The sequence below is a fragment of the Amblyraja radiata genome, chromosome 16, assembly GCF_010909765.2.
Source record: "Amblyraja radiata isolate CabotCenter1 chromosome 16, sAmbRad1.1.pri, whole genome shotgun sequence".
NCBI lineage: Eukaryota > Metazoa > Chordata > Chondrichthyes > Rajiformes > Rajidae > Amblyraja > Amblyraja radiata.
The window spans coordinates 1,185,908-1,198,115 of NC_045971.1; the positions used below are offsets into that span (position 1 = coordinate 1,185,908).

Genomic DNA, 12,208 nt, shown 5'->3' on the forward strand with positions numbered 1-12,208 from the left:
TTCTGTACCCGTGTATCACAGGCGAATTCGGCCACTTCCCCCTCACACATGGAGCTGACCACCGTCTCCCACACAGGTGGTGTAGAGGGGGGTGTATAGAGGGGTCTAGTGTAGGGGGTATGGGGTGTATAGGGGTGCACGGAGGTATGTGGGTGTATGGGGTATAGGGGTACAGGGGGGGTGTACGTGGGGGTACGGGGGGATTCTGTACCCGTGTATCACAGGTGAACTCGGCTACTTCCCCCTCACACATGGAGCTGACCACCGTCTCCCACACGGTTGGTGTAGAGGGGGATATAGAGGGGTCTAGTGTAGGGGTGTATGGGGGGGGGGTGTAGGGGGTGTATGTGGGGGTGTATGGGGTATAGGGGTACGGGGGGTGTATGTGGGGGTATGGGGGGATTCCCTACCCGCGTATCACAGGTGAACTCGGCCACCTCTCCCTCACACATGGAGCTGACCACTGTCTCCCACACAGGCAGTTTGAACTTCTTGCCGATGATCAACTCCATGGGTTTGCCGTTTGTCCGGCTGTCGTCGATCACCGTCCGCTCGGGGTCGCAGCGAAGGGTCTTGTAGTGGAACGTGGCCTGGGGGGTGAGAGGTCACAGGTTAGTGCAGGGGTCATTCGGTGGTCAGACCGCAGGGTCTTGAAGTGGCGGGGGAGGGGGGGGGGGGACGACGACGTTCCAGTCCCGACCATCCAACCAGGGCGGTCAGGAGCGGGATGTCCCGCTAAAACATAGACAATAGGTGCAGGAGGAGGCCATTCGGCCCTTCGAGCCAGCACTGCCATTCATTGTAATCATGGCTGATCGTCCCCAATCAATAACCCGTGCCTGCCTTCTCCCCATATCCCTTGACTCCACTAGCTCCTAGAGCTCTATCTAACTCTCTCTTAAATCCATCCAGTGACTTGGCCTCCACTGCCCTCTGTGGCATGGAATTCCATAAATTCACAACTCTCTGGGTAGAAAGGTTTCTCATCTCAGTCCCAAATGGCCACAGATTCACAACTCTCTGGGAGAAAAAGTTTCTCCTCATCTCAGTCCCAAATGGCCACAGATTCCCAACTCTCTGTGTGGAAAAAGTTTCTCCTCATCTCAGTCCCAAATGGCCAGATTCACACAACTCTCCGGGTGGAAAAGTTTCTCCTCATCTCAGTCCCAAATGGCCACAGACTCACAACTCTCTGGGTGGAAAAGTTTCTCCTCATCTCAGTCCCAAATGGCCACAGATTCACACAACTCTCTGGGTGGAAAGGTTTTTTTTCTCACCTCAGTCTTAAATGACCTCCCCTTTATTCTAAGACTGTGTGTGTGTGGCCCCTGGTTCTGGACTCACCCAACATTGGGAACATTTTTCCTGCATCTAGCTTGTCCAGTCCTTTTATAATTTTATATGTTTCTATAAGAGCCACCCGCTCATCCTTCTAAACTCCAGTGAATACAAGCCTAGTCTTTTCAATCTTTCCTCATATGACAGTACCGCCATCCCAGGGATCGATCTGGTGAACCTACGCTGCACTGCCTCAATCACAAGGATGTCCTTCCTCAAATTAGGGGACCAAAACTGTACACAATACTCCAGATGTGTCTCACCAGGGCCCTATACAACTCCAGATGTGGTCTCACCAGAGCCCTATACAACTGCAGATGTCCCTCTAACCCTCCGCCCATTGGCCGGGCGGTCTGTCCGTCTCCCTCCTCCTCCAATGAGCAACGACAGGAGGCGGGACAATCTCCAGCTCCTCCGCCCATTGGATGATCTAGCTGCCCATCACCCATCTGCATCCAATCAGCCACGTCCAGAGGCGGGATAACCACCAACTCCCCCGCCCATTGGCCCTTCCATCCCTCAGTCTCCCATCCTCCTCCAATGAGCGCGGTCGGGACAACCCTCTGACCCTCCCCCCTCCTCATTGGATGGTCCGTCCGCCCCTCTCCCGTCTCCATCCAACCAGCAACGACGGGGGGGCCGGGACAACCTCCAACCCCCGCCCATTGGCCGGTCCTTCCGTCCGTCAACCCATCTCTAGCCCGCCCATTGGACGATCAGTCCGCCCATCACTCAGTCCCCATCCAATCAGAGCCTATGGGAGGCGAACCCTCCGCCCATTGGCCGGGACCGCCGTCAGTCGCCGCCTCCTCGTCCAATCAGCGCGGTCGGGGGGCGGGACCTGGCGACGGTTGGTGCCCGGAGCCGCCGCCATCTTGTTCGCCGCCGCCATCACCGTCTCCCCTCAGTGAGTCTCTCTCTCTCTCTCTGTCTGTCTCTCTCTCTGTCTCTGTCTCTATCTCCCCCAGCGTTCCCGCCCCGCCCCGCTACCTTGGTGCCGGGGGTGAAGCGCTGCCGCCCGCCGGGGCCGGGGCCGTGGATGATGCGTTTGACCACCCCGTCCATGTCCGCCATCTTGGCGCGGCGGCGCTCACTCACTCACTCACGCACTCGGGTGTTTCCGGCGACGCTCGCTCACGCACTCGGGTGTTTCCGGCGGCGATTCTCACGCACTCGGGTGTTTCATTAAAGCACAGTGAGAGAGAGAGAGACACAGAGAGAGTGAGAGACAGTGAGAGTGAGAGAGAGAGACACAGTGAGAGTGAGACAGTGAGAGTGAGAGAGAGAGACACAGTGAGAGTGAGACAGTGAGAGTGAGAGAGAGAGACACAGTGAGAGTGAGACAGTGAGAGTGAGAGAGAGACAGTGAGAGAGAGACAGTGAGAGAGAGAGAGACACAGTGAGAGACAGAGATAGAGAGACACACAGAGAGAGACACAGAGAGAGACACAGAGAGAAACAGAGAGAGAGAGAGACACACACACAGAGACCGAGAGACAGAGATAGAGACACAGAGCGACAGAGAGAGACATAGAGAGAGAGAGACACACACACAGAGAGACCGAGAGACAGAGAGAGAGAGAGAGAGAGAGAGACAGAGAGAGACATAGAGAGAGAGACACAGAGAGAGAGACAGAGAGATACAGAGAGAAAGAGACAGTGAGAGAGAAAAAAAAGAAGAGAATATAAACACAAAATAAATGAGTTCATTCCATATAGGCTGCTGGAATATCCAGGGTCTCTGCTCTTCAACCTTTGGGATGAAGACTGGGAACCCTGAGTTCCTAAAGTCTATAGAAGACACTGATATAATTCTTCTTCTTCTTGCGTATGGCGTGCACAGCCTAAAGTTGTAGGACAACTTGTTCTATTTGATCTTATTTGACTGTGCACACCGGGTTGATTGCATTTGTCGAAACAGGGCGGACCACGTGAAGGTTGCAATCTCCCACCCCCTGATATAATGATATTAACAGAAACATGGTATCAAAAGGATACGTTCATTCACTGTCCCTCAGGGTACCATGAGGTCATGGTGCCCTCAGTAAAAACTACATAAGGGCAGAACTGGGGGGGTCTTGGTGTGGTACAAAGAAGAACTAGACAGTCACATTACATCAATAACACAGGGGAAATCACATATATGGTTGAAACTAGATTAAAAATTGGAATAATTGGAAAAGATATATATCTATGTGCCACCTACATACCCCCAACAGAATCGCCATATTTTGAAGAGGATATATTTGAAACTATCCACAGGAAAATCAATCATTTCCAAGCCCAGGGAAATGTGCTACTATGTGTAGACCTGAATGCAAGGACCGGATGTGAACCCGATTCCATAGACCACAGGGCAACAACCATGTGTTCGGTCAAGCCCCCTTGTATGTCACACCAACTATCATTAACCGAAACAACCTTGACTGTGAAATAAATAAAAGTGGTAGAGAGGTAGTGCATCTCTGTCGAGCCTTGGGCCTGTACATAGTTAATGGTAGGCTCAGAGGGGACTCGCTGGGAAGGTTCACATATTCCTCAGCTCTTGGGCCTAGCGTGGTAGACTACGCAATTACTGATATAGACCCCTGCACTATCAGTGCATTCACTGTTAGGCAGCAGTCCCCTCTTTCAGACCATAGTCAAATCAATGTGTATCTAACATTTCCTGTTCAAACTAAAGACGTAAAAAAGGAACCCAGTAAGCTGTATAAACTAAATCAGACTTACAAATGGGTTTCAGATAGTGGAGATAAATTCATCATGGCCCTGAACTCACCCGATCTCACAAATAAAATACTGAAATTCAAGACAAACCCATATGAGACTACTTTCACAAGGCAGCCATCAACGCTGACCTTGTGAAACAGAAGAGAGAAATTATCAAAAAACACATCCACGAAAAATGGTTCGACCATGAGTGTAAAAGATGCGTCTGTTTTTTTTTCCCTTTTTGTTCCTTTGTCATGTTTTAGTTAATTTTGTTTTATTAAGTTGTGTGTGTGGGTGGGGTGGGAGAAACATGTTTTGGTCTCTTCCTTCGGGGGATGCGACTTTTTTTCTGTCGTATTCCCCGTCCCCGTCTCCGCCGAGGCCTAAAGGTGAAGCTGGCGGCCTCGGATCTGTGGCGGCGGCAGCGGCGACCCGACTCGGCCTCGGTGCTGTAGCAGCGGCCCGACTCGGCCCCGGAGCTGTAACAGCGGCAGCGGCAGCGGAGACCCGACTCGGCCCCGGAGCTGTAACAGCGGCAGCGGCAGCGGAGACCCGACTCGGCCCCGGAGCTGTAGCAGCAGCAGTGGAGACCCGACTCAGCCCCGGAGCTGTAGCAGCGGCAGCCGCGGCAGCGGAGACCCGACGTGGCCCCGGAGCTGTACCAGCGGCAGCGGAGACCCGACTCGGCCCCGGAGCTGTAACAGCGGCAGCGGCAGCGGAGACCCGACTCGGCCCCGGAGCTGTAACAGCGGCAGTGGCAGCGGAGACCCGACTCGGCCCCGGAGCTGTAGCAGCAGCAGCGGAGACCCGACTCAGCCCCGGAGCTGTAGCAGCGGCAGCCGCGGCAGCGGAGACCCGACTCAGCCCCGGAGCTGTAGCAGCGGAGACCCGACTCGGCCCCGGAGCTGTAGCAGCGGCAGCGGAGACCCGACTCGGCCCCGAAGCTGTGGCGGCGGCAGCGGAGACCCGACTCGGCCCCGGAGCTGTGGCGGCAGCAGCAGCGACAGCGGCAACGGAGACCCGACTCGGCCCCGGAGCTGTAGCAGCGGCAGCGGAGACCCGACGTGGCCCCGGAGCTGTAGCAGCGGCAGCGGAGACCCGACTTGGCCCCGGAGCTGTGGCGGCGGCAGCGGAGACCCGACTCGGTCCCAGAACTGTGGCGGCAGCAGCAGCGGTAGCGACAGCGGTAGCGGAGATCCGACTCGGCCCCGGAGCTGTGGCGGCGGCAGCAGAGGAGACCCGACTCGGCCCTGGAGCTGTGGCGGCGGCAGCAGCGGTAGCGACAGCGGCAACGGAGACCCGACTCGGCCCCGGAACCGTGGCGGCGGCAGCAGCGGAGACCCGACTCGGCCTCGGAGCTGTGGCGGCGGCAGCGACCACCCGCGGAGTTTGAACCGGCCCGTTTGCGGAGCATGGTTGAGCCACGGGATTTACCATCACCCGGTGGGGTTACAACATCTGGAGCCTGGATCGCCTCGGCGCAGAGAGAGAACAAAGGGGGAAGAGACAGAGACTTTAAGATTTTGCCTTCCACCACAGTGAGGAGGTGTTTGGTGAACTCACTGTGGTGGATGTTAAATTTGTGTTGATTGTGTGTTTTTGTCATTTTTTAAATTATATGTATGACTGCAGGGAAACGAAATTTCGTTCAGACCGAAAGGTCTGAATGACAATAAACGAATCTAATCTAATCTAATCTAATCTAAAAGTGTCAGAAAAGACCTGAGGAAAATATCGAACCAAAAACACCGTCAACCAAACAACCCAGATTTACGTATTAGATATAATGAAACTCTAAAAAACACACGATTAGGAACAAAAGACAAAACTACACTCACAAGAGACTTGAAGAAATTGAAAATTCCATAAATCAAAACCAATTTTGGGATATGTGGAATAACCTGAGCACAACAAAACTACAAGCACTACCAATTCAAGACGGTGATAACTGGGGAGCACACTTCAAAAATCTATATAAGGACATCCCAATAAACAAAATAAACTCAAATTATTCCCATATCAAAGAAAAACTCCAAACACTAGAAACAGTAATTAAAGATTATCAAAACCCTCTTGGCGGCGCGACTCACCCGTTGCAGCGGCCCCTACAGCCTGTCTGTCTTTTTTTTATTTTGTGTCTAGTTAAATGTAGTGTTGGTGTTTTTTAATACTAGTTTTAAATGTGTATATGTGGGGGGCGGGGGGGGGGGGGGAAGGGGGAAACCGTTTAAAATCTCTTCCCTGTACAGGAGACCCGACCTTTTCCCTGTCGGGTCTCCGTTGTCGTTGGGGCCTAGCACCGTGGAGCGGCCTCCAACCTGAACGACCCGCGGGCTCGGGAGACTGCGGAGCGGCGGACTACTCACCATCGTGGGGCTGGCCGGCCTCGGTGTGTGGGGAGCGGCGGTGACTCGCTGCTGCGACTCGACTCCTGGGGCTCGGAGGCTCCAGCAACGCAGCCGCAGGTCCGGTGGACTGGGACATCGGGAGCTCGCGGGTCCTGTTGAGGAGACCGCTTCCCGGAGCTCCCGCAACGCGACTTCTCCAGCCGTGTCGTGGGGTTGGAACGACCCGGAGCGGGGACGTACATCGCCCGGCGCGGCTTCATGGCCGTGGGACATTACAGCGCCCGCCGGGGGCTCCAACATTGTGACTTTTAGACCGGGAGCGGGGCCGTAAATCGCCCGGCACGGCCTAAAATGGCCGTGGGACTTATCATCGCCCGCCTGGGGCTTGGACATCGGGAGAGACATGGAGAACAGGGGAGAGAAAAGACTTTGCCTTCCATCACAGTGGGTCCACTGTGATGGATGTTTGTGTGAATTAAATTGTGTGTATGTCTGTAGGAAATTGTCTTTGTTTGTATGGCTGTGGAAACGGAGTTTCGTTTGAGCCTCACTGAGGCTCAAATGACAATAAATATTGTATTGTATTGTATTGATTCCCCAATTACTTTGGAAGAGCTGACCATAAAAATAAAATCTCTCCACTCAAAGAAAGCCTGTGGTCCAGACAGCATCAAAAATGAAATGCTCAAGTACAGCACTCCAGAGATGCAGGACATAGTGCTTAGGCTGTTCAACATCATACTATGATCAGGTTATTTCCCTGATATTTGGTGCCAAGGGCTTATTTCACCCATTTATAAGAGTGGAAACAAATTAGACCCAAATAATTATCGTGGCATCTGTGTCAGTAGCTGCCTAGGGAAGTTATTCTGCAGTATCATAAATAACAGAATGCAGGATTTCCTTAACAAACACAACATTCTCAGTAAAAACCAAATCGAGTTCCTCCCAAAACACCGTACCACTGACCACATTTATACCCTCCACACCCTCATTGAAAAACATGTACACCAAACGAAAAATGGGAAAATATTCGCCTGTTTTATTGACTTCGAGAAAGCATTTGACTCTACTTGGCATGAAGGGCTATATTACAAACTCCTCGGCTGTGGTATAGGAGGAAAGGTATATGACCTTATCAAATCAATGTATCTGAACAATAAATGTGGCGTTAAAATTGGGGACAAACGCACTGATCGCCCAGAGAAGAGGTGTCCGGCAAGGCTGCAATCTGAGCCCGACACTGTTTAATGTATACACAGTGGCTTGCAAAAGTATTCATACCCCTTGGACTTTTCCACATTTTGTCACGTTTCAACCACAAACGTAAATGTATTTTATTGGGATTTTATGTGATAGACCAACACAAAGTGGCGCATAATGGTGAAGTGGAAGGAAAATGATACATGGTTTTCAAATTTTTTTACAAATAAAAAACTGAAAAATGTGGCATGCAAAAGTATTCAGCCCCCTTTACTCTGATACCCCTAAATAAAATCCAGTGCAACCAATTGCCTTCAGAAGTCACCTAATTAGTAAATAGAGTCCACTTGTGTGTAATCTAATCTCAGTATAAATACAGCTGTTCTGTGAAGACCTCAGAGGTTTGTTAGAGAACATTAGTGAACAAACAGCATCATGAAGCCCAAGGAACACACCAGACAGGTCAGGGATAAAGTTGTGGAGAAGTTTAAAGCAGGGTTAGGTTATAAAAAAATATCCCAAGCTTTGAACATCTCACGGAGCACTGTTCAATCCATCCTCCGAAAATGGAAAGAGTATGGCACAACTGCAAACCTACCAAGACATGGCCGTCCACCTAAACTGACAGGCCGGGCAAGGAGAGCATTGATCAGAGAAGCAGCCAAGAGGCCCATGGTAACTCTGGAGGAGCTGCAGAGATCCACAGCTCAGGTGGGAGAATCTGTCCATAGGACAACTATTAGTCATGCACTCCACAAATCGGGCCTTTATGGAAGAGTGGCAAGAAGAAAGCCATTGTTGAAAATAAGCTATAAGAAGTCCCGTTTGCAGTTTGCCACAAGCCATGTGGACGACACAGCAAACATGTGGAGGAAGGTGCTCTGGTCAGATGAGACCAAAATTGAAGTTTTTGGCCTAAATGCAAAACGCTATGTGTGGCGGAAAACTAACACTGCACATCACCCTGAACACACCATCCCCACTGTAAAACATGGTGGTGGCAGCATCATGCTGTGGGGATGCTTTTCTTCAGCAGGGACAGGGAAGCTGGTCAGAGTTGATGGGAAGATGGATGGAGCCATTGAGGGTGCCGGTGAGCCCCCCCCCCCCCCCCCCCCCCCAACTGCTCGGTGTGTGGGCTGAGCTTCGAGGGGCTGAGCTTCGATGTAGGACCACATGATGGGGCACAACAAGGAGAAGCGTTATGAGTGTGGCAAGGTCTGGCAGGGCCCGAGCGATCTGGAGATCCATGGCGGGTGCACACGGGAGAACGCCCCTTTGACTACTCTGAGTGCGGCAAGAGCTTCAAGACGGCGATTGTCCTGAAGACCCACCGGCAGGTGCACACGGGCGAGAAGCCCTATGGCTGCTCTACCTGCAGCAAGAGCTTTGCCCAGTTGTCGGGGCTGAGGAGCCACCAGAGGGTGCACAGCAGTGAGCGGCCCTTCACCTGCTCCGACTGCGGCAAAGGCTTCAAGTCGTCGCCAGAGCTAAAGCAGCACCGGTACATCCACACCGGGGAGCAGCCCTACACCTGTGCCCAGTGCGGCATGGGCTTCACCCATTCCAGCACCCTGCTGCAACACCAGCGCACCCACACCGGGGAGCGGCCCTACACCTGCACCCAGTGCGGCAAGGCCTTCACCCATTCCAGCAGCCTGATGAAGCACCAGCGCACCCACACCGGCGAGCGCCCCTTCACCTGCGCCCAGTGCGGCAAGGGCTTCACCTCCTCCAGCAACCTGCTGTCCCACCAGCGCATCAACACCGGCGAGCGCCCCTTCACCTGCACTCAGTGCGGCAAGGGCTTCACCTGCTCCTCCAAGCTGCTGTCCCACCAGCGCACCCACACCAGCGAGCGTCCCTACACCTGCGCCCAGTGCGGCAAGGGCTTCACCCAGTCTAGTCACCTGCTGGTGCACCAGCGCACCCACACCGGCGAGCGCCCCTACACCTGTGCCCAGTGCGGCAAGGGCTTCACCCAGTCCAGCAACCTGCTGTCCCACCAGCGCACCCACAACGGCGAGCGCCCCTTCACCTGTGCACAGTGCGGCAAGGGCTTCACCCAGTCTAGTCAACTGCTGTCCCACCAGGGCACCCACACCGGCGAGCGCCCCTTCACCTGCGCCCAGTGCGGCAAGGACTTCACCTGCTCCTCCAAGCTGCTGTCCCACCAGTGGGTGCACACCGGCGACCGTCCCGTCCCCAACCCGGTGTGGAGAGCATTTTGCCATGGCCTTCCAAGCCCTGTCTCACCAGCACGTGCACACCAGTGGCCAGCCCTACGATTGCCCGTACTGCGGTGAGGAGTTTGACAGCTCGCGGGGGTTGCGGCAGCACCAGCGGACCCACGCCGGCGAGCAGCTGCTCCCACTGTGACAAGAGCGCACGCGGGCTGCGGGAGCACCAGTGGATACACACCGGAGAGAGACCCTTTGTGTGCGCTGAGTGTGGCAAGGGTTTCATTCGCATGTCCAGCCTGTGGCAGCACCGGCATACCCACAGTGGTGAGCGTCCCTTCTCCTGCCCGTCCTGTGGTAAGGGCTTCACCCGCCTTGACCACCTGCTGGAGCACCGGCGAGTCCACACCGGCCAGTTCCCCTTCACCTGCCCACTCTGTGGCAAGGCCTTTGCCTGCTCCTCCAGCCTGCTGGCACACTGCCACGTGGATAGATAGGCGCTCTTTAGGTAGACACAAACTGCTGGAAGGAATGGGTAACGTTTAGGGTTATTTCTTCAATCACCTATTCCTTCTCTCCTGTGATGCTGCCTGTCCCGCTGAGTTACTCCAACATTTTGTGTCCTTTTTTGTAAACCAGCATCTGCAGTTCCTTGTTTTTAATCCATTCTGGTTAACCATCTCTGCACCTTCTCCAAAGCCTCCACATCAGTCCTGTAATGGAATGACCAGAACTGTATGCAATATTCTAAATGCTACCTGACCAATGTCCCTTAAAGCTGCACATATACATTCCTCTCTCTCCCCTCTCCCCACACTTTCCCCCCACTCGTACACAAATTCTCTCCACTTCACCCTCTCGTGCCCCACTCCTCTCTCTCACACTCCCTCTCTCTCTCACACTCCCTCTCTCTCTCTCTCTCTCTCTCTCTCTCTCTCACACTCCCTCTCTCTCTCCCTCTCTCACACACACACCCTCTCTCGCTCTATCTCACACACACCCTCTCTCGCTCCCTCTCACATGCACACACACTCCCTCCCGTGCCCCCCCCTCTCTCACACTCCCTCTCTCTCTCCCTCTCTCTCACACTCCCTCTCGCTCTCACACTCCCTCTCTCGCTCCCTATCTCACACTCTCCCTCTCTCACACACATCCTCTCTCTCTTGCTCTCTCTCACACACACACTTTCTCTCACACACACACACACTCACACCAAACACCTCCGCTCGGCCCGCTTTAACCAACCTGATCTCCCGGTGGCTCAGCACTTCAACTCCCCCTCCCATTCTGAATCCTACCTTTCTGTCCTGGGCCTCCTCCATGGCCAGAGTGAGGCCCACCGCAAATTGGAGGAGCAGCACCTCATATTTCGCTTGGGCAGTTTGCAACCCAGCGGTATGAACATTGAATTCTCTAATTTCAGGTAATCCCAACCAAAGATCCTATAGTGGAGCAAGATAGGCCACTCCTGCGAAATGCAATGGGCTGACGCGTAGTAGCAATGGAGCGGAACCTGGGCCTTTTGTTGTCCATTTCAGTAACCAGAACCGACCTGACTCGCAGTGTAATCAACGTTGCGGGGGAACAGTTTATGTGTGTGATATAGGGTTAGTTCATAATTCTGTTCCTTCATAATTCTGTTAATTCAGATTCAGATTCAGATTCAAACTTTATTGTCATTGTGCAGTGTACAGTACAGAGACAACGAAATGCAGTTTGCATCTCCCTAGAAGAGCGACATAAAATATGAGCAATAAATAAATGTATTTACATGCATACAGTCATAGTAGTGCAATTATTTTTTTCCTGATGGGTGGAGTGTCCGGGGGGGGGGGGTGATTGGCAATCACCGAGGTACAGTGTTGAGTAGTGTAACAGGTGCAGGGAAGAAGCTGTTCCTGGACCTGCTGGTTCGGCAACGGAAAGACCTGTAGCGCCTCCCAGTCTGTGGTTGGGGTGAGAGCAGTCCTTGACGATGCTGAGCGCCCTTCGCAGACAACGCTTGCTTTGGACAGACTCAATGGAGGGGAGTGAGGAACCGGTGATGCGTTGGGCAATTTTCACCACCCTCTGCAGTGCTTTTCGGTCAGAGGCAGAGCAGTTGCAATACCACACTGTGATATAGTTGGTAAGGATGCTCTCGATGGTGCAGCGGTAGAAGTTCACCAGAATCTGAGGAGACAGATGGATCTTCTTCAGTCTCCTCAGGAAGAAGAGACGCTGGTGAGCCTTCTTGACCAGAGTTGAGGTATTGTGGGTCCAAGTGAGGTCATCAGAGATGTTGACCCCCAGAAACCTGAAGCTGGAAACACGTTCCACCTCCGTCCCGTTAATGTGGATGGGGGTGTGCGTGCCGCCCCTAGACTTCCTTAAGTCTACAATGAGCTCCTTGGTCTTCTTGGAGTTAAGGGCCAGGTTGTTGTCAAC

The 12,208-nt window shown here is 53.4% G+C and overlaps 1 protein-coding gene across 1 annotated transcript in view; it reads right to left on the reverse strand.

The window, feature by feature from the left end:
- LOC116981716 (AH receptor-interacting protein-like) overlaps window positions 1-2,459 on the reverse strand; it is a 30,615-nt gene extending 28,156 nt beyond the window's left edge. The window contains exons 1-2 of the mRNA XM_033034771.1: window positions 2,329-2,459; window positions 375-590 (exon numbers count right to left, since the gene is read on the reverse strand). Coding sequence (XP_032890662.1) covers window positions 375-590; window positions 2,329-2,412 — 300 coding nt within the window. The 5' untranslated portion in view covers window positions 2,413-2,459. The remainder of the gene's footprint in view (window positions 1-374; window positions 591-2,328) is intronic.
- Between the last annotated feature and the right edge of the window lie 9,749 nt (window positions 2,460-12,208).